The sequence below is a fragment of the Melozone crissalis genome, unplaced genomic scaffold, assembly GCF_028551555.1.
Source record: "Melozone crissalis strain CALT ecotype California unplaced genomic scaffold, PUWL_Pcris_2 ptg000027l_1, whole genome shotgun sequence".
Classification (NCBI taxonomy): domain Eukaryota; kingdom Metazoa; phylum Chordata; class Aves; order Passeriformes; family Passerellidae; genus Melozone; species Melozone crissalis.
The window spans coordinates 51,508,419-51,535,107 of NW_026535805.1; the positions used below are offsets into that span (position 1 = coordinate 51,508,419).

The following is a 26,689-nucleotide window of genomic DNA, read 5'->3' on the forward strand; positions in this document are numbered from 1 at the left end:
CTAGTAATTCTTGTAGCTTTTTTTGAGGTGTTCGCAAGCTTTCAGCATCATTTAGAGAAGTTAAAACAAAAATTTTCATAGCAGTGTGTCTCACCAAGCAGTATTATTATTATTGATATTTTATTGTTTACCTATCTAGTAATTACATACACTCACTTGTATCTTTTGATACACCAGAACAGCAGGTTTCTATATGATGCATGCCAACTGGTTCATTACAAACTCTGAACACTGCATTTCTGATAATTTTACATTCAGTGTACAGATCAAATATTCTGCACTTTTCTTAACGTTTTTGCTTTTTCTTCCAGCCAAAATACCCCAAAAAACCCACAAAAAACCAAACAAACAAAAGAAAAAACAAACAAAACACCCCAAAAAATGAAAGCTTTAGGAAGATGCACATACACTTTTCAGCTCAGCACACTGTCAGAAATCATACTCTTAGGAAAGATTGACCTTCTGTAGTTATTCACCTTTATGAGCAGGGAAATTCCTTCAGAGTTGTCAGAATATCTATCCTAGAATTGCTACTTCCTTCTTGGAAATAGAAGCAAATTCAGAGAGAATGACTGATCAGTTACAAATATGCAAGTACACACACAAAATACTGGAGAAGAATCTTGTATTCTTTTGTTCTTTAATGATCAATTACATTACTGATCAATTTCCTTTTTAAAATTGTCCAAGGCACTATTACAATGTTGGGCTACACTGAGGAGGAATCCAACTGAAAATATGTACTGGTACATGTAGGAGAAAAGAACCACATTATCAATGCAAGTTCTTTGTAGGGTTACCTTGACGAGCATTTCAGCACAAGCAGTGGCATAAACAGCACTCAATCTCCTTTCCATACAGAGTTTCTTTCTTCTCCCACATTGCTACCTCAGTATTTGGGATCAAGGAAGCATTTGTATGGCTGTTCAACAAACTAGACAGGAAAGCAATGCAGATAATAACCAGGAAAGGACTGGGGTTCTTTTTTCAGCTTCATGGTTATTGGAAGCTGGGTCAGTTCTCTGACACAATGTATGGTGCTGTCACACTAACAGCTGTCCTCAGCCCAAATGAGGGATGACACAGAGAAAAAGTGAGTAACCAAAACACAAAGAACACTTGGGACAGCACTGGATAACCATTTATTTAGAAGCAAGCAGTAGACACAGGAACACACCATTGCCCCCAGTACAACATTAATAAAAAAGCCCTTTGGAATCTCAGAAGAGTGCGATGGCACTGAACAGAGCATCAATAACACTCTCAAAGTATTGAAAAGGCAAATGTGTACCTGACTAAACACAGGTGCAGCACTACATTGTGTAAGGAGGAGCCTGAGGTTGCTTTTGGGCACTACATGACTTATGTTCTATGACTGACTGAAACAGACAGATGGTGGGTTCCTGGAGCTCATCACAGAGTTATCCATAAAGCAGCCAAAATCCCAGCCAGGAAGAGCAGGCATCACCACATGCAGATAAGCCTTTGCCCAGTCAATAAAGCCAGAAACACAGTGGGAAAATTCCCTGCAGTTAGAGGCCTCACCTGCGACAACCTTCCCCACAGCAGCACTCCCAAGAGCAAAAAGGACATTCAACAGCCCTGAAACAAGGTTTTTCCTTTGGGGGAGACAAGAGCAAGTCTCACAAGCAAAAGCCTGCTGGCTCACAGAAGACAATAAGCTGATTTGGGAGCTGCTAACTGGTAGATGCATTTGGGAAGGAAGCTGGGCACCCAGGCATTTATCAGTGAACCTGATAAATGTGGACAAGTCCTTACAGAGGATGACAAGGCAACATCTCTTCATTCAATAAATTGTTTCTGACAAACTGATTGCTAAATCAACCAGGTAAAGGAGTGTGCAAATTATAATTGAAAATAAGTGCAGTTCTTCAAGCTGATGCAAGAGATGCAAAAGTAATAACAAATCTTTTCGAATGCATCAGGACTGGGAAGTTTGCCAGAATCTGAAGAACTAATTGATGATCAGGATAAAATAGGAGCACTGAGAGAAGAAAATGTAATTGCAGAGAAGCTAAATGAGTTCTTTGCATTGATTCATGCCCACTCTAGAAGCAACTGGGAGATCTCAATGAGACAGCATTCTCCAGGGAAGGCTCATCAGAGCCATCTGTCCAAAACTGAAGCAATCACAAACAACTTTAAGGAACAAACTGACAAAACAAAGAGTAACCAATCACTAAGACTGGATAATTATCCAACAGTTCTAAAAGAACTAATTAATTAAATAGCTTAATTACTAACAGCACTATGCAACCTCCTATAACTGTAACAAACATGAAAAGATTCCAAGTGAGAATAAAGTCTGCTGTCTGGACCAGATAAATTAGAAGAGACCATTAAAAAAAAAAAAGAACGAAAAAACGAGTGGACACAATCAGCTTTAAGACTTCTAATTTCTTACTTATGTATTTACTGAGTTCTTTGAAGGGATTAACAAACATGCATAAAAAAGACCCATCTGATATCACCCATGTGACTTTCCAGGAGACTTTTAACAAAGTCACTCACAAAAATCCTAGTGAAACTAAGGAGTCATGCCGTAAGGGAGAATGTCCTGGTACAGATAAATGATTAGAGGATGTAAAACAGAGTAAATCAGCAGTTTCTGCAATGGTGGAAGATGACCAGTGGAATTCCCAAGGTTTTGTGCTGGGATCTGTTGCATTCAATTTGGCCATAAACACAGAAAATGGGCAGCAGCAGTGATACGGAAGAATGTACTGATTTCACCATGATATTCAAAGTACATAAGATGAAAGCTGACTGAAAAGCTGAAAAAGAATTGTAGTCAGTTGGTAATAAAATGGCAGATGAAATTTAAATGCATTAATTTACACATTAAAGGATCTATGGAAAAGAACAAGGCAAACATATCTTTCTGTATAAAATTACAGCTTTTAAACCCACCATATCTACCTACAGAGCAATCTCAGAGTTAATGACAGAGTTTATTTACCACAGATCAAGAAAGCAAATAAAGTATTGGGAATTATTGGGAAATAAATTTATGCAGTCACATATATCTACGATATAGCCACATCTTAAGTGCTGTGTTCTGGTTTCCTCCTTTCAAAAAAAGAGACAGGAATCAGGATTGGAAAATGTTATGAGAAAAGCAACATGGATACACCATGGCATGGAACAGTCTCTCTAGCAGAAAGGGCTATGTAAGCAAGGACTCCTCAGCATGGAAAAGAGGTAACTTGAAGAGAGTAGAATAAACACTTAGAAAATCAAGGGAGGTGTGAAATGAACAGTGGGCTTCACCACATCTGCAATACAATAACCAGAAGGCATCAAATAAAGACAGTAAAGGCAAAATTCAAAATAGGCAAAAGGAATTGTTTGCTATGCAACTCCTTGTCAGTGGATCTGTAAGACATTAAAAGTTTATATGGGGTAGAAGAGAGACTGTAGAATTTCATAGAAAAGAAGTCAGCTGAGGTTTATTTCATACACAGCTGGCTGAGGGTGTTTCCAAACTGGAAAGAGTTGGGGGTTTGGTAAGTACACACAGGAAGCATCATAAAAGCCTGCTCCATTGTTACTGTTCTCCAGACATCTGAATCTCACCATTGCTGAGTATCAAGAGCAGACTGGATGAACTGCTCATGTGATCCAATGTAATTATCATTTTGCTGAACGGGCAATTACTGCATCCAGTGATGTCAGATTCTTAAAAAAATGCTTCCCAATTTCAAAATGAGGAACACCAAGGTGTAAGGGGACCTTTCTATACAACAGGCAAAAGATTGCTCCTATACAAATTTTAGTATCACACCCTGTGTTTGTGCTCTTAAGATTGAAAACAGACTCCTAACTGATAAAACATGACACAGAAGCTGGCAGGGCCCCAAAATGCCACCAAAGCTCAGGTAGTGCCTGACTTATTGACAGAAGCTACTGTCCTACTTAGGCAATGTCTCTGTTCCAAAAGCACGGCCTGCTTGTGACATTAACCACAGCCTGAGAAAGTCACTCTTGATGCAGTTTATCTGGAAAGCTTAGAGATGATAATGATGTGGGGAAGTGGAACAGAACCCTGCTAGAAGATTTCTTGAGATGGGCAAAAGTCTACAATGCTGACTAGAAGCAGAAGCATTCAAAGCTTATCCTGTAAGACAGAGAAATTACACAAACACTTCTGACAGTTTTGACAGCATGTGGCAACCACCAAGGATTTTTTTTGTTACTCCACACAAGTAAGATCCAAAGCCAACCATGAATGCATACTTCAGATGTGTGTAAAATCCCAATTGACTTCCCCAGTCCTGCCCTGAAGATTCAGCTTTTCCAGTCTTCTGTATTCCCCACCTAAGACTGTGACACATGGTACCAAGTCTTGCCAACTCAACTTCCCCAAAAGTCTGCCTCATAGAGTTGAATCATTACTCTTCCATTTCTTCTGACTCCTTCACCCAAGAGAGAAAATGAGCTGAGAAAAAAAGGGAAAACAGTTATAACTGCAGTGTGGAACAAAGAACAGAGACTATTTGGGTTGCAACTGTGGATTTCAGTGTGTGGTGTGGGTGCAAGTCATTAAGCCTATTTCCAGTGCTCCCATTTTTACTTTCACAGTACTTAATAATTATCTTTAAAGTCACAACTATGACAGCCCTTGAGAAAGTCTGAATGCCAGTTTTCCTCTATTTCTTCCCCTGTGTTTCTTACTGCTATGACTGCCAGTAAAAAGCCTGATCCCACAAAATCTGCAACCTGAAAACTCAGAAACACACATACACACACACACTTCCTTTTTTCACATATTACTTTTTAGTCCTGAAGATTTTTAATGCTTTTATAATGATGATTTTTCCTTCTCTTTGATTCTTCCCACAGTAGACAATTTTACTCATACTGTTATTACTTCATTTATTTTCAACACACACCAGCTCATACTGTAACTCATTAGCTGTCAACATTAAAAAAAAAAGATTAGCAGTGCCAACTAAACCTCAGGAAAAACATTTGCACTCCACACAGCTCAAGTGTTTATCACATACTACAGAAAAAGTAGTGCATTACATTATCTATGTTCTTTTTGTTTCTGCAGGGCTTCACTAAGCTGACAACTGACAATTGCATGCTTGTTTCAAAACTGCAGTAAGACATAATTATTCTGAAGACATTGCATATATAATCAACACAATGTAATAGTTAAGGTTTTTTCTAATATACAAGCTACTTCTTTACTCATTTGTATTTTGATAAAACAACTGACAATTTAACACAAAATGCAATGCTAACCTTGTGAAGAAAGATGCATTTTAGGACCATATAATAGCCAAAAGAGAAGCTAAATTATGAATACTAAATAATAACAATTTGAGGTAGATATGAACCTACAGTTCATTATGACACAAAGCTATTATCTCAGGAACCTAGAAAAGCTACCCTTAACATGACAGATTAAGTTTAGGAGAAAGGCTTTACTTAATTAAAGATCCTTAATCTCGGTTCCATATTTTGTTGAGTTTTTAATTCAATGGTCACAAGGAAGAACAACTATAAATCTAGGAAAATATAATGCCTTTCACATTTTTCATGTTATTTACATAGCATTTACATAGTATTTTACTAAAGTGTCTCTGAAGACTAAGCTATGCAAGAGCAGTCTGAACCTAGAAATAATCAGATGTGCTACAGCAGATATTTAGAAGAGAAACAACTTAATCTTTGTTCCTCTTTCATGTGCATTATCATAGAAAACAGGGATGCTGGTAAACAGGAAAGGAACAAATTATTTTTGTGTTTGGCAAGAGAAAGAATATTGTTCAGTATAGCCAATCCAGTTACCTTCATTAACTCCCTTCAATGATAGCAATCCAAAAGACCTCCTTCCAATAAATCCCCAAGAATTACTAACCCTGGGATAAACTGAACAGGATAATTAAATTATCTCAAACTAGTTTAGATCTGACCAGCCAAGAAAGTTCCTTACTTTTAAGATGGATCTTAATGTAATTTAATATTATTAAAATCTCTGTTTTGAAGTCTTGTTCCACATTTGAACATCTATGCTTCAGATAAAAATTATTTTCTTCTTAAAACTTACCTGGCAATAGGGCTGAGTAATTTGCCCTACACAGGGCACTCCACTCTTACCAATGCATCAATATGTAAGATTGGGATCCTGGACTGAGCTCTGAGTTTTATCTTCAGTAAATGTAAAAAAGATCACTGTGATACAGCAGGACAATACAGCAACACCCTTGGAGTTCTAATAAAGTTGGCAGCAACTATACTCAGAATTTTACTTCATGATACAAGGCATTTTGACAAAGTCTAAACATTTATTTCTACATGAACATCCCAAATGCAGTATTCCAGGCATGTGGTTTTCTCTGGTAAAGGAGAGATACATTTTGATATCTTATGCAGTTACAGAGTATGGGAAGATGACTAAAGTTAAAAAGACAATGGTATGGAAGTCACAGGGAAAAACACAGTTGTACTCCCTGGATGAAACATGGTCAGCATATCTGACCACCCACACACTAATGGGGACCCAACAGAGGGTGGAGCAGAGTGGAGACACCATGGCCAGGCACTGTGTTGAAACCCTTGCAGAGGAGGGAACTCAGTGATACCTTCTAGTTGATAAGCCTCACAGCAGCTGAAAACCAAGGGAGATAAAGGAAAATGCCCTGCTCTTGAATCAGCAACTGTTGTGAAATCATTCTACTTGGACTAATGTGTGTCCCCATCTCAAGATTATCTCGGGTACTATCCTGAGATATCCACCCCCCAGTACAACAATCTCTCACTGACTAAGAGGTATGACCAAAGCTACTCAAGTTCCACTTAAACATAAAGAAATAGTATAAAAATGAGTCAAGAATGGGGAGAAATGGGGGAAGACTCCACTGCAACTTCTGGGATTAGTCAACAAGCTGAATCTGTCTTCTCCCTCATAGGGATGCCTACTGTGTAAGAAATGTGATCTCTACAATGCTGAATGATTGTGTCAGACCAGCATTACTACTATTATTATTATTATTATTATTATTATTATTATTATTATATACAGCTTGTTAGTACATTGCTTTAAATTAGTATATTGATTTGAATGTTTTTTGCAGTCTGCTACTATCACTGGCAAGTCTCAAACCTTAACCTTTCACAATTCTATTAATGAAGAGTGTCAGTCTGCAAACTGTTAATGCAGTCCTCCAAGGGCACTGCCCTCTGCCCAGAGTGGGTAAAGGAGGAGGAGGTTCCTCTGCTAGGTGTGTGACACTGAATAAATGAGTGGAACAGATCCAGTGGGACTGCTTAGTGAAGGGTCCCATAATGGGACACTAATAGATTGGTTGGGCACAAGGGTCACGGCTTTCCTGGGGCTCTGACAGACTAATTAAACACAAAGGGGTTGAGTAAATCTCCCCTTTTTACATGACAGCAAGGAATATATTTTCCTCTGCTTTCACATTGCTTAGCTCTAGAAAAGTCACACTTCTTTTGCAACTGAGGAGGACAGGAGGAAGCCCAGCAATTTCCAACAATTAAATATTCAAATAGATTTTTGCTTTAAAAAATATTTCTTAAAACTAGGAAAAAAAATTAGGTACTCAAAGGACTGTTTCTACACATGGATAGACAAGTTAATCAACTGCCCACTATATTGCTTTGAATTTCTAATCTAAATTATTTCATTAAAATTATTTACTATTTGGAAATGCTCTCAACCATTTAAAATTTTTATTTGGTAAATGCATAAAAGTAGGACACTGCAAACAAGCTTATACACAATAATACATAGACACATCAGAGGATTAATATATAAAAATCAAGAGATGAAAAACTGACCTGCTGCTTCTGGTATTTGTTTAGCAGGGCTAAAAATACAATGTAACATCTGGAGCAGTCTGCTAAAGCTGCACAGAAGTCATTGTAGGTAGAAAGTTTGCTGTAAAGAAAAAAAAAATAAATGAACAAAAGTACTTTTTTCCCCAAAACATTTTTTAGAAAGTCACTTTTGATTCTCAGAGCTGTATTTTCCAACAAATGAAGTGAATGCCAATACTCTGACTTCTAGCAGAGGCCTGTGCAGTTATATAAGAGCACAACAGAAGCCCAGCTATCCTTGGCACAGTGCATTACTGGAAGAAGCAAACATAAGGAGCTTCCCAACCTGCTTGCCATATGGGCACAGTATGCTAACACCAGCACTTCTTAGGGCTAAAGGGGAGAATTGGAATTTCAAGATGATGTGCAAAGTCAGACGAGAGGAAATGTGAGGTCCCTTCCTAGTGCACATCTAGCAGAGCCCAGCAACAGTGCTAAGAGACACATCTGTCACCAGCAAATACAGAGACTGTGCCTCCTTGCAGGCAGCACTTATCTCTGCACATTTCCTAACAGCTGCTCCAGTCCTACACTGCTCACCTTGCCCATTGCCACAACAGGGAACTGGACATGCTTTGGTCACACCATAAAAATGCAATAACAGAACAAGCTGGGATAACATCTTACTTCTTATGTAGTCAAAACCACAAAAGATCTGTGTTGATGTTCAATTACATCTTATTGCAGGAAGACTTACAGTCTTATTGAATGAATAATCTGAATAGATTGAACACATTCTCTATGAAGAAGCTGCCTAAAGTTGATTGAGACATTAATCATTCTGTATTACTAGAAGACAAAACAAAATTAAAATCTGAGCTCTTTCCTGCATAGTGTGTATATATATATATATATTTTATTTTTTTTTTGTGACTGCAATTTCCAGGAAGCTAATTAAATTGATTTCTATGGCTAATTTGTATTTTTGGATCATGTAGTTCTAATCGTGAGGAAAAAAATAGAAGCGGCAGGAAATTTTAAGTAAGGTAAGTTATTTTTTCTCCATATTGAATTCTACACCAAGTAAATGTCCTTATCAGAATTACAGTGTAAGTATCAATTACACTTAATTACAAACTCATTATCCCACTTTTCATGGCATTTTCCAAGTAAAAGAAATGCTCCCTCCTCAGAAGAACTAAATATGCTCAAAGTGCTATATTCACTGCAAGAGCTTGATTTTAGGAACAAAACTAGAGACAGATGTGAACAAGGTAGCATGGAACTGGGGAAGCCATTCACAGGCTTTACAGATACCACAAACAGCAAAGGAGCAGATTTGCCTGGTTTCAGCTGTGGGGAGGAAGGAGTGCCAGCCCCTTATGTTGTCACTGTTCAAAGCACAATTCAACCTCATCCAGAGAGGAGAAGGTGATGCATAATTTGGAGCATCTGAACAGGAGGAGAAATCTGTAATAAAATCTCATTGAACATAAAGCCACAGGCAACATGACTCAGTGCAGTAACAAAGCAGCAATGGCAAATACTTCATCCAGCACATCATTCATAAATTGCACTTATAATCCCATTATTCCTGAAATTACCAACAGCCGATTTCACAACTTCTTCCAAATCCTTACATTGTTTGCAAGCCCATCTTGCACTGAATACTGCAAGCTGATGCTTGGTAACTGAAGACTTTTGACTGAGAAACTATTCAGACTACAAAATGATCTTTGTGGTGACTAACTCACACTGTTCTCCCTCTAAAAAGCACAACCCGGGAAGCAGCCGTTGGCTGCTCATAAAACTGAGATTCTTTCAGCACTTCCATCTGCACACTCAAGCCCTGATCCCAGGGATTAATCTCCTCAAACACTCTGTAATTGCTCAAAACAATGAATACTGGTCACATTTTCCCTCTTGTGTATTTTATTTCACAATACACAGCTCCTTGCGTAATATCTCTCATTAAAAGAGAAAGTGGCCTAAACCAGGATTAATAAATACCTAATAATTTATACAGCTTTAAAATATAAGAAACGTCACTTTAAAAAACTCAATCAAAATCAGTGGGATCAAACAATGACACAATACAACAAAATATTTTTCATGGGGATGATGAATCCAAGTCTGTACGGCTACAATTACACAATTCTGTAAGCATTAATAGAGACACAATTAATATACAATATCATTAAAAGATATTGTCATTAAAAGAGCTTTTTAAAAAAGACTTCAACGTAAATCTTCCAATGCCAGCGCTTGGTCCTGCCTCCTTGGAGGGAGGGGGACGTGCCAGCACACAGAGCTGTGTTCCCACGTACCTGAGGACGCTGACAATCCAGATGCACAGGTCCTTGTCGCCGCTGCGCTGCTCCAGCGCCACGCAGAGCTGGGGGACGGCAGCGCTGGGGCTGAGCTGGCGGCGCGCCTGGGCGCAGCTGGCCAGGATGCGCAGAGTGGCCGTCAGCTGCACACGGGGGTGGGACACTCATTAACCACTGGCACAGCACAGATCACATCTCATCTACAGCACCTATGGCAGGCTGCGCGCCTGTTAACATTCTGCAGCTAGGTATAAGAATAAGTAACACAGGAAACGTGCAGGCAGCAAGATGGTGTGTTTGGGATAGCAAAATGCAAGACTGACACCGGTCCTTGCCTGCATGTAACCTCCTTCTATGAGGGACACAAGATCTTTCATGCTTTAAGATTTTGCATGTATACAGCCATGTACCAAGGGAATTAGGTGAAACCCTGTGTATGGTTAAAGTAATTTTTTGCGTAATTCTTCAATAAATCTTTACATTTAAATCTTGAAAATATAATATATATTTTGATGATAACTGCAAACGGCAAACTAAAATGAATTGCTTTTAAAACACAATCAGATTTATTCCAATTAAAAAATTAAAAGTTAATAATGATAAAAGAAATCCACTGTATGAACAAAATAAAAATGAAAAGCTTAAGTGTTCAGGTCTATTTGAAGAAACCAAAATATTTTCAGATGAGACTGTTCTATTTCAAGGAGCTTAAAGCATAATCTAACTCTGGTAGATGAACAAATGCATCACCTATCGCATATTTTGAAATATTTTTATTCTCTTTCAAGGCAAGAGTATTCAAATGACAAGGTCAGACAGGCCATGACATTTAAGTTAATTTTGATCTAATCCAGAATTTACTACAAAATGAATATGAAGTCATTCAATCTTATGTGGATATGGGAATTCTTCAAAGTTTTCTTATTCAGAGTGAAGTCATTAACTTCAATTTGGTTTTGAATAGAGTTTGATAAGGCACAAAAACTATCTGTTCAAATTGTTTCTTATCACAAAAACTCTGGAAATTAAGCAATTTATCACTAAATTGGATTGCTTATCCAATGATATGTAATTGCTAATTTTAAAGAAAAACTCTTGACAAAGAGCAGTTTAAGATGTTGTGTTTCAGCTTTTGCACATAGGACTCTATGCATATTCTGTCCATTCTCCAGAAGCTTCCAAATTTGCTGTCCTACTTCAACAAATCTGGCAGCAGAGAACAAATCTTCAGCAACCCCATGATGGTCTGTAATGGAGCAACTGGAGGTGCAACATGTCAAAATGGAGAAGCAAGGCATAGAGGGAAAAAAGTATGTGAACGGATTTAACTTCAGCACTAAAAATGCAATTTATACTATATTCATAATACAGAGAATCTGAACCTACAGAAGCCATTTGCTTCATATCACTCATATTTTAAGAAGACACCTGGGACTTTTTATTATTTTAACTGAACAACTGCAAAAGAAACTTCCAGATGCATATTCCTTCTCACATCATGATGCTTCAAAAATCAACACAATACCGGAGATACATTTTAACAAATATATTCTGATCAAATACTTTACTTTTCAAAAGTTGTGTTAGAAAAATTCTTGTCACATGGAATAGAGATAGGTGACTCCATTCAGTGCTTACATACAAGATGTTCAGTCAGCCTAGGATGATATTTTTTGAATTCTGGCTAAGCTTCAATTGACACAATAAAGGAAATTAAGGATAAGCCACATATTAAAAGTGTTGTTCAAATGCAGACAAGAGCTTTCACTGTAGCAAAGAGACTTACATATTGGATAATGAGGAAAAAATTCAATACATGATGGTACAGAAGTCTCCAAAAAGAGAGTAAGATTTTTCAATGCTTGATACAGTTAGATCGTTCAAAATCCTCAAGCAGTAAATTCTATCAAGAGCAACCTTTAGACAAAGACAGATTGGAAAGGAAAAGCAATGCAAAATAACATATACACTTAAACGTGCAAGAAAACAGCATTCAGCACTTCACAGAAGTATATATCCATAAAACACAGTTAATGTGCAACTGAAACTCGAAGAGTTTGAAAAATAATAGAAGCTAGCCAGACAGCAGCTGAATTCTAGAGATACTGTGATTGCTTCAAGCAGACCCCATGTTTCAGGGAGAAATGCATAACAATTATCTTTAGCAACCCCCACCAGTCCTAAACCTTATGTTGCCATATGAAAGATCAAATTCACCCAAACAGAAAATTTAACTGCTGACAAATGCTATTTTTCAAGGAGAAGACATTTAAGTGATTTTCAATTAAGGAACAGGGAATACTTATTAAGTCTTGACAGTGACTCTTTAAAAATCGTGGGTTTTGAGTAAGCATTACTGTATTTTGTATAAATATTAACAGACTTTTAGTTTAAGCAACATAAAGTTAATCAAAGTTGACCCTGATTTCATGCCCTCTATTAAGGGAAAAAAAATAATACTAACATTTTTATTCTGGTATTGCATGACTTCTACAAAAAAAAAAACATTGTGGAAGAATGAAGAAACCAGATAGGGACTTTATTCCCACAAAAAGGATCTAGCAAGATTATGTATAACACTGCCATCTGGTGATTGTGCAATTATAAAGAATGAAGAGCTGGTCCCAACTAAATGGGATACTTAGTTACCAAGGTTAAGAGATAGCAGAGCTTCCTTCAGAGGCCACTGTGACTATTCAAAGTGTTTTTCTCCTCCAATATAGTTTGCTTTCTATAACTGAAGGCATTCTTTCTGTACATCACTGGCTATTTGATCTGTTGCTACAAGATGCAGTATGCTATGAACACTTTATTCTGAAGACATGGATCACAGAAGAAACTTTCTTCAACCATCCCTAAAACAGAACTACTCGTTCATCTGTCTGTGATGACTGATCAAATAACTCACTTGAAGGAAGCAGTGCACATGGATTTGGTGAAGGAACCAATATGAGAAAGTCACCCAGGAATTCCATAGAAGTAGGAATCACTATTTTTCTCACAAGTGGAAGAAAACTGAAGTATCTGTACTATTATAGAAGAGAACACAAACAAGTGAAAGAGCAATCTCAATAAGAGACAGCTGTCAGTACTGACCTCTCCACAAAACACTCAAGAACTTTTTATGAACAGTCTATTCAAACAGTACAAAAGGAGTTTTGCTATACTTCCATTTGTACTGAAAAAAGCAGAGATATGAGGGATTTTTTAAAGAAAACATAAAATAAAACATTTTCCTTTTAGATATTTGCAAACTAAACCCTTGATTAAAAAAACCCTCAATTTATCCCAGGCAAATAATGGAAGAAAAACATTCCTGCAAAGTTGTAAAGAATATCAGGCAGATAGTCAAAATCCTGGAAATAAACTGATTAGTTTTATTACTAAGATTTTAAAAATCAGACAAAAATCACCAATAGTAATGTGATGATGTAGGCTATCTGTTTTCTCATATAATTTCAAGAAGTATAAAATCCTGTGCTTATAATTTAGTAGCGAATTAAAGAAATCTGGCATAATTAGCTGACAAACCCAGTGCAAAAGCTACCTCAGAAAATTATCCAATGTATTTTCCTATGAAGTACCTGAAAGTTCACAATTCAACCACTTGCTAGACATTATGTCAGTAACTTCCAAACAAATGCCAGGAATCTATCTGGCAAATCCCTGGTAAATACAATATCCATCCCACAGTGTTTCTAAAATACATGGGTTTAAAAAGTTTTAGGGACAAGGATTAGTTTTCATAGCCACCATTTATCAAGGTGCTTTGTATTTGAAAATAATTTTGAGCCTGCCACCTTCAAAAGATTCAAGAAGTGTTTGGTTTTGCAACGACTTTTTCCTTATATTACAGTTCTTCAAAAACATTTTGTCAAAGAAACACAGCTGTATTTCCCTACACATTTTTAAAATGCATTATTCTTGTAATAAAATGTGCTGGTTTTGTAATAAAAAAGATTTTTGTAATCTCCTAGAGTATTGCAGAACCAGCTTGTATTTATTATTTCAGTTTCAAGAATTTAGATAGAGAATATATTTTTATCTGTTTACTACAGTATCCAGAATATTGTCAGCACAATAAAGTAGTAATGAGAAACTGGTTTATTAGGTATAAAAATATTTATAAAAATATTTCTATTAACTTCAGAATTTCTAAAGCCTTTAAAACTAACTACACACAAACATCTGTGGTAATTACATTAGGTCCTGACCAAATTCATTTAACTTCTCAAAAATAAGTCTATTGAAATATAGGTACAACTCTGTCAGTAGCACACAGGGTTAGCTTATCTCCTCTAATTAAATTTTTAATTTGCCCTTGAAGTACATACTTTTAGAAATAAAAGTAAATGCTAACCTGGACTAATAAGAGGCCCAGCTTGGAGAAATATGTGTCATGTTCTTTTATGTTATTAATCTGCTTCATTAATTCCAGAAACATTTCAATAGCTCCTTTGCTGACCATTTTTAAACGGAGTGCTTCCTTTTCAGACATGACTTTTAGAGCTGCCATGCAATAGATGAGAGCTTCATGGTTTGTTTGTAGATCTTCATTCCACAGAACTTGCAACAAATAATCTAAAAGGAAAATCATCATTCAGAAAGTCTAATATTAAAATTTATATTTGATACAATCAAGTCATTAAAGAGATTAGCAACTGGAAAACACCCTCAGATTGAACTCTTACATTTCTAATAAGTGGGCTAGAAAAATTGGGTATTTGGACTGAAACCAAGAAACAATTATTGATGAATGAGAGAATGGGCCCGACTTTTGTTCTCCTAGACTTCAAGAACCAATGTAAGCTGTAAACACATAGCAGGAATCATTGAAATTATCAGTCAAGATTTGCAAAAGTGATTGTGTGTGCCTGGAATTTTGTGTACTTCCCACTACTTCATTAAAAATCAAATGTCTTAAAGCATCTCAAATGGAGCACTAAACGGCACAATTCAACTCTCACATTTGAAATCTGTTCATAGTCTTTTTAGATTTACTTTTTATGTAGGTAAAGTTGACATAGAAGTTTTGCCTTGTGCAACCACTGTCAGACATCTGAAATGTTCACATTTACAGTTAACACATGGTCAAGGTATCTTTTGCAGTCAAATTGAGACATTCTGAATTTAGTGGGGTATCTTAAACAAATGAGTAATCCTAACTAACATTATACTTTTAAACTTCTAATAACTGATTCAAAGAGACATTTTTTTTTTTTTATTTCTGCTTCCTATTCGGTTCCAGTTGAATAAAAACATTTTCCTATATCATTAAACTGAAGCTGTAGGAAATGGTGTGTGTGTGTATATATGTATGTGTATATATATATATATATATATGAATGAAGTACACACTCTAGGTTCTTGTCCAAACTCCCACCCTCACCAATTACATCACTTGGGTTGTGGCAATGTGAGAACTCAGTTTCAGTTTCCTCCTCTGCACAGTTTCAAACAGGGTCTTGAACAGTAGTTATCTATTCTGGGATGAAGGATTAACTTATTTCTTCTACTGGACCTGCTGTTACTGCACATAAACAGTTCACAAGGACAGAAGAGAAAAAAAGAAAATTGAATCTATAACCCAGTGACTGTAACAGGGATCTGGGAAGTTGTGATGATAGGCCAGGGTCACATCATCTTCTGGGACAAGGTGGGTCCAAAACACAAAGAGTGAATAAACAAATAAAACAACACCTACCAATGCTCTTTCCTTCACTAGTTTTTAAAATACAGGGAAAGAAGAGCAAGTGAAAGAAAAGTGAATGAGGATGGAAATGAGAGAAAAATGCAACTTGTTCAAATGCTGTGTATAATGCTGATCTCTACAAAACTGTACTTTTCTGTATCCAAAGTCAATCCTGTTCTGTTTCCTGTGAGTCCTTTCCTTGCCACCTGAAAGGCATGTCTTTATTTCTGACAACAACTGTGTGCTAAACTTTAAGACCATGAACACTCTCAACTAAGCAAATATACATACATCCCTTAACCAATACAGATGCAATAACTGCTTGCAAGATCAAGGCCTACACTGATAAAACACACTAAGGTTTTAATGAAAGGAATGACTTTCAATCAATACTGAGTATCATTTGCACACTTTCATTTTCTTCATATTTCTCATATTTGCAAAGGGTGGGTGAGTGTGCATGACACAAACACTGTTAAAAACACAAAATATCTTAGAGCCATTGCTGACAGTTCTGCAAAACCTTTGGCTCAATGTGAAGCAGCAGCTATAAAAAAATATAAGAAAACCAATGACTATTCTCAAGATCCTCTCTGATGATGGCCAACACCACAGTCAGCATTACCTCATTTCTATAAATCTGGTGCAGACACAGCTTGAATTCTATATATAGTTTTGTTCCATAAATCTCAAGAAGGATCCACTGGAGTTTGAGAAGGTACAGAGAAGGACTTCTAAAACAACTGAATGACACAATATCTGCTCAAAGAGCTAAGAGGCTGAGATGCCTCAATCTTGAAAAGAAGAAGACAGAGATATGTGATAAGACTGCCTTTTAAAAAATCCTCAAGGTGAAAGGTAAACTGACTGTACAAACTCTTATAAATCCTGCAAAACTACAAGCAGGAGGATAAAGAAAAGTTTATAGATTTAAAATAGCACACAGAGAATTTCTGGAAATTGTTCTATGACATCATAGAGGGAGACAGATTCAGAAAATCCAAAAAGGCAAACAAATGAACAAAAGACACAGAAACTAAAAAGGGATTAGGCAGGGATGCACCTTCCAATGTCCCTAACAGAACAGAAAAGTTCTGGATGCTGGAGTAGTGCCAGGTAAACAGGTCACAGAAAACACACAGGCTCCTGTGCTCCCCCTAAACAGCAATCCTCATCCTCATCACTACTTAGACACAGAATACTGGACTAGACCAACCATCAGTTTGACCTAGGCAGGCAATTTTTAGTCTTTCTTCAGAATTTTTAATTCTGAAAATGTTTTTTCAAAGACAAACAACGTTAACTGCTGAATTTCAACATCTAACTTAAAGACAAGAAAGAATACATACCCAACAATGTATCATTTTGAATGATGAAATAATTGTTTTCATTCCTACAAATTTTAAATGCTAGCTTGCAAACACTAACAAGATTTTTTCCATCTACTTTCATCTGCAAAGAAATTGAAAGACATAAAATCACAACTAAGATCTGCATACAAAAACACATCTAACATTCTACAAGTTCAGACACCATGGCACACTTGTACTCTCACAGAACTATTAAATTAGAGCTTAAATCCTAACAATACATTAAAACAAACTGAAGATATATGCAGAATTAAAGGAAACTGAAATAACCTGAAACTCAGGTATTTTAAACTCTATTTAGCAAACTGTGCTGGCTTTAAAATAACAGTTTTAAACTTTTAATGTATTAATATAAACAGGTAGTATAACAATAACTTGCAGGATTTTTTCTACAATTCCCTTACAAAGTAATTCTGTATGGAAATCAGTGGTTTGGCATCTATGGCACTACCAACAAAGACCTCCAGTACAACAGTACATGTCACAATGAAATTTAGTCTCAGCTATCAGAAAACATGATCTTATGATGAGAGATTGTGAAAGGGAAGGAAGGGTGGCAAAAATACAATGACATCTCTCTTCCTTTTCTCTACACTTCAAGGGTAATTTCTTCTAGGTTCATGCTTTTTGGAAGATTACACAGAAAAATGTCTGTAAAGGAACCTTTCTTTTTAATAAGTACCACTTAACATCTCTGTGGTATCTGAGTATGTAAGTGTATCTTCTCAATACCATAACTTACACTGCCTTATAGGAGAACACGACTCCCTCAACACACACACATTACCCACATGCCTACAACACAATGTTAGTGGGCATCCTTTCACCAGTGACTGTCCATACATGCTTTGCAGAACAAAGAAGTTCTGAAGCACAACATTTAATTGAGAGTTTTAACCAGAAATATTAATGCAAAAGATTATTTACATTCACTCACCTTCAAAAAAAAACCCTCCACTTTGGTATTTTCAGAACAAGATCAAGATATTATTCAAAAACAAAGCCTCATTTCCATGTGTACATTTTATAATCATTGGGTTTTTTAAATCCCTGCACATGTACCCCAGTTTAGAACACTGTGTCTTTTCCATGCCTATACAATATTCCTGCCACCATACACCAACTATTCTATTTTGTGCCCCTCCTTCCTCCCCCAGATGTAACTTCTCTACAGAAAATAAGCTACAAGTGCTGATGTAGATGGACAGCAGACTAGTATCCCTGAGGAAGCAAACTGTACTTAGGAAAGAGTTAGTTTAGACACAGTTTACAAGTATGAAATGAAAAATTAAATGCAAGTTGTAATTCATAATTTTGAGCTTTGCATTTTACCAAAGAGCATTTCAAAACACTTACAGCCAGAATAATCTTTGCCAGCTTCAGGGAAAGTGGATCTGAATCAATGTCTACAAGTTTATATAACGTCTTCAGAAGGATGTTTCTTCTTTTAAATCTTTTTCCAAGCATATTTCCATCACCCAATGCTTGATGGAGCTTGGTACAAGCTAGACAAAGGTGTTCTATATTATCTTCTCCTTGAAGGGTGTAGGAAAGGAGAGAAAAAAAACCTAATTATCAGTGCCACTTTATCCAGAGCATCTCAATACATGAAGACACAGAAGAACAAAATAAATAACAGGTTGCACAACAACAAAAATGAGACACCAAATAAATGTCTTCACATGCTAACGTGATACCCAGAAATAATTTTATTCTTTGTCAAAAAAAGGTGACTCAAGATGAGAAATCATTTAGCCAAAATAATACCTACAGCTAAAATGAAACTCACCTTTGATGCTTAATAATCAGATTGACCAAATGTGTACCAGGAAACTGTGTCTCTGAGAACATTCTTCAAAGCACTCAACCAAACATTAGATGTGTAAAAGGGATAATTAAGGAGCATTTTTCTCCCCATATACCTGACTTTATATATCAAACCTTGCTGGGATTAAAAAAAGTGAATGTAAAAACTTGCTAGAACTCTTCAATGTAGAAGTGCAAGACATATTTGAGTGGAATGCTGTCCTATTGACAAAAAAGTGATCTAGTTCCTCACTCAAGTCCCTGAGACTCTGTTTAAAATATACAAAAATAAAACAGAATTGCAAAAACTGCATCTCAACACAATGGAATCATGAACATGTTTACAGAGAAACGGAGAAGTCTTGTCTATTTTTAAAATTGAACAGTGAGATTTTTTTAAAGATGTTCTTACATTTGCCCTTGTCCATAAGGTGAGACTTACAAAGCCCCATGAACTGGCAGTATAATCTCTGCATTTACTCAGGGTGCACTTCACAGCTGAAATAAAGTCATATTCAAGGAGGCAAAGCACTTTCGATGAAACATGTCTGAGGCCCCTACCCTGCAGGCAGATTCAAGGACTGATCTCTCAGGATGAGAAGTGCCTGGAAGCTCTCAATTTGCAATCATCGCACTCAAGGAACAACAATGACTATTCCACTTCTACTCCCATCATGAAGAAAATTTAACAAAATTTAGCATGATTCTAAAGGCTCTGCTTCAGTAAGCTGTTAAACAGGAGTGGCAAGGAACCAAAACTGAAAGGTCTTACACTCCATTTCATCAAAATTAACAACAAAAATTATTCATCACTCATCCCATGGGGCATTTTAAAGCTTAACCTCTTGAGTATTGGAAGGTAACAAAATTAATTATTTGTTCCTCTAGAAAAAGAGACTTTGGGGGTTTTTTTGTCACATTATAAACAACTCAAGCACATCATATTCAGAAGAATTTAGGCAATAAATAAGTTCCAGGTTAACTCCAGATTTGTTTTTGCATGGAAAGGCTTCTGCAAATACTTCTGCATCAGGAAGGTGAAGAAAAAGGCTTCTCTATTAATATATGAAATAAATGTGATGTAGGTTCATGTGCAGGGAATTAGCTAAAAGGTACAAAGCAAATGACTGTACACAAAATTTAAAAATATTAAATTACCAACAGACCCACTCAAAGCATCTCAATTATGGAATTCTAATATTCATAAGAATTATGCAGTAAACAGTCTAAAGAAAGTAATATATCACACAGTTGCAGGAGGCAATGATGCAATTCAGTTACAATTTGTGTTAATATTCAAGAAGTAGCAAAACTCAGGTCTTAATGTATATATATGTAGTACTACATTCAATCAGCTGGTGAGAAGCTATCATTAGATAAAATAGGCCATAATCAGGTTCTTATAAAAGCTGGAAAAACCCCAATACACTAACCAAATCAAGTGAAGACTGAGGAAAAGGGGCATGAAAACCGATTTTCCTTAGCTACATTCATGACAAGGGAAAGACATGATTAGATTTTACCTCTAAATTTTATTTTGCTTACAAATAAAGAACACCTCACCATGCAAAACTGTAACTCAGTGGCTGATATTTGACAATCTTGGCATTAAGCAAGGAAAATGTGAAGTTACATAGTTGTTTTCAAATTTCCTGATCACTGTTTTCTATACATCAGTGACAGACGTGGGAATGAGAATACTGTCTTTTTTAAACAATTACAAATATTGGGAATCACTTAGCAGTGTACAGGTGTTTCATACTCATGAACATCTGTAAAACTGTGCAAAAAAAGTTCTAATCTGTACCATGCTATCAAAAAAACTGCTAAAGATCCTGTAAAACAGAATTACTTGTAAAAACAAATCTACTTTCTATATTCTCATCATTCAAATAAATACAGTGTCTACAGAAGGCAACTGAACAATTTTTTCAATGTAAAACAGATTCCAGAGTTTAACCTTTCAAACTATACTCAATTTACTCAATTTTGCTTCAGTATTCTGAGTCATTACATACTTTTCTGGCACATCTAACACTTTAATCACAAGTGGAAATTTTCATTAAGATTTCCTTAGTTTTTTAAAATGGATTGAGACCTTCAATACAGTCTATGGTTAAAGCAGTGAATTGTGCAGTACTTATTCTTAAAATTATTAGCTCAACGCTGACTGCTAAGCTTGCAGAGCTATGTTGTCTAAAATAAGGTAATTAATCAGACAAGGTTCACACTAAACCAGTTCTGGGGTTTTTTACAGGATCACAGAATGGGTGAAGTTGGAAATGACCTCTGAAAGTCATCTGGTACAACCCCTGTGCTCAAGCAGGGCCACCAGACTGCCCAGGCCAGTTTTACACTGTGAAGTCACTGAACATATGGAAGCATAAAAGGCCACATACTCCAATTACTGTTATTATTTTGTAGTAAACAAAAATGAGTCCCATGCTTCCTGCAAGAAGCAGTACAGAAAACACACCCTTTCAGAGCACTGTTACCCACTTTTTTCCAGTTCACGCAGAATTGGTAGAATCCTTGTATGCCAAAAGAAATCTTCCTCTTCCCATTCATTTATTCTTGTTTCATCTGTTAAGCCTTCAAAATACATTCAAAACAAAAGCACACATTCAGTGAAGGTTTCACTTTCTACAATAATAAATAACTACAAATACTTTATTCATTAGTCAGAAAAAAATCTAAAAATGTCACATTTTGCTATCTTCTGGGTTATTCTATGAATTAAAGATTTTCTTTCTATTTACATGTTCTCAAAAACGAACATTTCAAACAAAACTAGATGGATAAGTGGTTTGATACGTAAAGCTGTATTGTAAAGCTTTTGTTTGCTGACACTAATGGTTCATTTGATCACTGAATTGGAGGGTAATGACTACTTAAACATCAAAGTGTCCTACTACTTCTCAGCTCTGTGTTCACGTGACAGCTTATTATTTGTTCAAAAAAAATGCATACTATAGATAATCCTCTAGGATTGCAGAATTTTATCTAGTACATATGCATGATATAACACTAAGCTTGATTAACTGACTGGTCAGTCAGGGAAAAAGTCCTGTTAGTTATTACATCCTGTTAGCAATTCTAACTACTTCATGCAATTAGTTTTGCAAACTTCATGACTAAACTTTTATAAAATGTATGTTTATTCCTATTCTTCATTGCATTCAGCAGTTTGTAACACAGCAACCCCTGAAATGAGTAGTAAACTATAGATATGTGAAAGATATTTTGCCTCCAAAAAAAATGTCAGAAATCTTGAAGAAAACCAACTCCCACTGTTCTTGGCCGCTCTCAGGCAAATACCCCCGTGACTCAGGAAAAGCTACTTTCCATTATCAGAAACCTTGTTTACTTCACAAAAGGAGTTTTAAAAAATATTTAAGCTTTTTTTACTTGGCTTCAAAAAGAAAATACAAAAAAAAATTGTATCACAGACATCAAGGCAAAAGTTGGCAGACCTGAAAACCAGTGGACTAGAATTTTTCTGGGAACAAGACTGGGAGCATGGATCTGTTTTCAGATTGGACAAGGAAGATGGTGAAAACACAGTTTATTAAAAAATGAAATCAAGGATTCGCTTTCATATGGATACAGTATCAGTGGGAATTATTCTGACATGCTGAACATCCTTTACACCTCCACCTAGTATTTTGTGAAGTGACAAAATTCTGGCCTTGGCCATTGGGTCACTACAGATGGAGAGCCAGAGCTTCTGCGAAACTCAAGATGCCAAGGATCTAACAGTTGCTTACAAGGTGCATGTAGGCATATGTTTGGAGTTCAAGATTGGGTTAAGCTCTTTATCTTGCAGGCAAGCAAAGTTGTTATAAAAACAGGGTCTGGTTTGTTGATTTGTTTTTACTTTGAGGTTTTTTAAATAGGGAAATAAAAGCCACACAACTCTACTAAATAAGAAAGCCATTAAGACTGGATTATACACATTTCTTTAAGTCATGGATTTGTCTGAAAATGTCTCCTGTTGTTCATTATTAGCTCTTGCATTTAAAGGACAATGTGAATTCCTGACAGAAATATGAAGGAACACAAAAACTACTATACTACCTGAGAACACCAATAATAAGAGGTTTGCATCACAAGAACAGTATCTCAGACCTTAAAACAGTGACTGTGTACTGGTATTACTTGGAACAGTAAAACAATTTAAAACTTCGTATTTTAAAAACTTGCTCTTTAGAAAATAACCAAAAGACTAGTTTTTTGGTCTATATTAACTGTCTACCTACATCTTACACAAAATTGATCTATCAAATATACCTATTTCAAAAGATTAAAAAGTAATACACTATATTTGATATATACATATATATATATTTATATATAAAAGTTTATATGTATATATATGTGTATATATATACATATATGTATATATACATATATATATGCATATATAAAAGTATATATAAATGTTTATATATATATATATAAAAGTGCATGTTATTAGCAAATATTATTCTTCTTATTATTTTGCATGGCATTTTTATTTTCAAGATCAAATGAGCTGACCATCTTATTTAAATTGATGAGTGGCACAATTCATAAAACACTATGCAGTGTTTGCAATGAAGTGAAAATTCTGCTCTGGATAATGTAAAAGTACAGCTGAAATAAGAACACTACAGTAGTGTGCACACTTCCTTCCTGCCACAAAACCCACATATTGACTCAATTATTTCTTTTATTTTCTATCTGTAGCTTCCTCTCCTAAACTGAAAGATGGAACTGACTTTTTAACTACACATATACTTAACTTCATTAGTCAAGAAATAGAAAACTTTGGGCATGCATTTGCAGATAGAGACAAACTTCTCACTTTAAAAAAAATTACCAAATCCATTTAATTTTCAGTTCAGAATGAAAAGAACAGATGCTTTTTTGTACTGCTCTGCTTCACTTGTCTCATATTCATCAGAAGAATACAGCAAACTGAAAGTCATAATGGCATAATTAAAAAAAAATAATTATACCTTATATCTAAATAAGGTATCCCTTATATCTAAATTTAATTATCTCTTATACCTAAATAAAAAAGAAGATAATCAGCTTTTACTAAACAAGTGAGAATGACCAGACAATACACGACTCTAAAGTAAAGCAACATTACTAAATCGTGTCTCAGTCCTGGGAGATTTTTTAAGCTGCAAATGAAAAGTTAGGGTACTAGCTACATTTAAAATATTGCAGAAGCTGTCCAGAACTTTCTAATAGAGCAAACCACAATTCAACAGAAAAAATAGTCAAGGCAAAAAAATGCAGCAAGTTCAAGTTGGTTGTCTCCGTTTTTCATAGGTCTTAACTGCTGCTTTGCATTCTGGTCAAAAAAAAAATCACTAATCAGTCTACATTTATTGGTTGCTGTTTTTAGCATGTAAATACAAGAGCCTTAGCAACACTGAGCTTTGAAAAGCTGAGTACTGCCTGACTTATAATGTTTAGCCTTTGCACTGAATACTGAGTGGCCACGAATAGATCAATATTAAAAGAGTCTACCTCCTCTCTAAAATGTCAAAGCATAAACACAATTCATATCACAAAATAGAAATCATTTGTAAATGAATACTCCACCCAGAATCCCATTGTAGAGAAGAAATGATGGAGAATTCCTGGTGCCATCCCCTTCTTTACTGTGGGATAAAAGATGAAGCAGGCACAAACTAAGGAAGCCACATAATGTTAAAAAAGTAGACTTAAAAAGAAACAATCCTAAAAACACACTTTATATTTTCAGTAACACCAATAAAATAGCACAAACAAATTAAAAGGCTTGTAAGTGTATTAACTTGCATGACATGGTAAATACTCTCTGCTCCTCAGAAAGAAATAAGAGCAGAGCACAGTACAGCTTTTGCCAGAATGTTCTAGAATAATAGACTTTCTCATTTCCAGAAAAAAAGTAATAAAGCACAATAATAGCACAGTGGAAAGTTCAGGTTTCCATACCAGACTCTCAAATACGCACTTGTGATGTATGAAATGTGCCAGCTATGAGGAAATATTATTAAAGTCTGTTATGTAAAATTAACAAAATGCATCCCTACAGAGCAATCCAAAATCTGTTTCTTCAGATAATACAGGCTGGCATAATTTTATTAGTTTCTGTGCAACTGTGACAGATTACAAAAAGTGATGGGCAAATAAGGTATTAATGGATTGGCAGATTCTTAAGCCTAGATATGGGAAAAGCAAATAGAAAATACCAAGAGATATTTAGAGTGCAGATCTCTTGAATATTGTTTCTCTTCACTAAGAACAGTAAGAAAATCCAATATATCTAGAAAACCAAAAAATATTGTTCAGTGAATAATAAAGAATAATACTGGCAAATCACAAGAATTACATTAATTCTATTTGACTGCATTTCACATTTTTTGAATGGAGATTAAATCCCTTGTACCTGTTACTCTTCTCTTCTGGCCTGAAGTCCTCAGCTGTGATGACTTTTTGCCAGGCTCTTCTATCTGGTCACTAAAAGACGCAGTATGAACACACAAAAGCATTATCAGAAAACTGTGCTCAAAATGCTTGCTCTTTCACATGCATTGAGTTGTCCATATTAATAACTAATTGCAAAAGATGACGTTATTTTACTAAGTTAGTAAGTTAGCTGTTCATTAAAAGTAACATGTAAATACAACCTCCTCCCATATGTATTACAGAAAGCTCCTTCAGAAATACTGACATATTCACACCACAAGAGGTCACCATTATGGAACACAAAAAAGAAGCACTTCTGCTAGCTCAATAAAATGAAAGATGAACCAAACTAAATTCAGAAAGAGACGATTTCTATTTTACCATCAGCTTCATTAAATTAATCTAAAACTCAACTAGCTTAAAAATGTAAGTTCATCCATTCACAAGGACAGGTTTTTTTTTTTCTGTCAGGATTATGACTTTTATAATATTTAATGAGAAGATCTTTCAAAGAAACAAACACCTGAGTAACCTTTAAAGTATATATTAGAATTTCTGGGTGTGCCAGTGAATTATTGCTAACTGTGTAGTGATCACTAGTTCTGTCAGTACAACAACAGGTATGTTGCCATTTCTATTGTTTTACAAAGTAATGCCATAATTCCTGCTGATTTTATGGTCAGTCTTTCTTTGGACAGAGGAAACTACTACATACCTCTATAATAAATTTATTTATTTATTCTAAATAAATAGTTTGCCTAGCTACACACTCAAGCAGCACTGATCTAAAAGAAATATACAAGATGCAGACTCCCTGCTATCAAACTGGAATCTTTTCTCCTGTACTAAAGAGGAAAGTCTTAATCTATGTTTTCTATTCTCAATGTATGTTTAATTTAACACTTCTTATTCCATTTAAAGTACCAATACAACCAAATCTCCCAAACTCCATTCTAAAGACGACAGTATTGTGCTAGCAATGTTATTTCATTTTTTTTTTTAACCAGGTAATTTAGTTATTCTAAGGCTTAAAACTAAACTGTTGTTTAAGTAGTTCGCTGGATTGGTGCCTAAACCCTGTCTGTCAGTCCAGACAGAAGATGTAAGTTACCCTATCAACAGATGGAGACAAAATAAAAGACAAAGCTCTTGCAAGATCAGTTCCCTGCAAAAAGGACTGGATAGCTCACTGTGGTCAGTGAGAAATTTCCCAAGCAATCACATCACAGAGG

General features: G+C 35.6%; 1 protein-coding gene across 1 annotated transcript in view; it reads right to left on the minus strand.

Annotated features, from left to right (window-relative positions):
* Positions 1-26,689, minus strand: part of ARMC2 (armadillo repeat containing 2) — a 62,828-nt gene that overhangs the window by 17,351 nt on the left and 18,788 nt on the right. Inside the window, exons 7-13 of the mRNA XM_054280342.1 lie at positions 25,438-25,508; positions 21,510-21,602; positions 18,561-18,739; positions 17,184-17,286; positions 14,503-14,723; positions 10,140-10,285; positions 7,834-7,933 (exon numbers count right to left, since the gene is read on the minus strand). Of these exons, the coding sequence (XP_054136317.1) occupies positions 7,834-7,933; positions 10,140-10,285; positions 14,503-14,723; positions 17,184-17,286; positions 18,561-18,739; positions 21,510-21,602; positions 25,438-25,508 (913 nt within the window). The remainder of the gene's footprint in view (positions 1-7,833; positions 7,934-10,139; positions 10,286-14,502; positions 14,724-17,183; positions 17,287-18,560; positions 18,740-21,509; positions 21,603-25,437; positions 25,509-26,689) is intronic.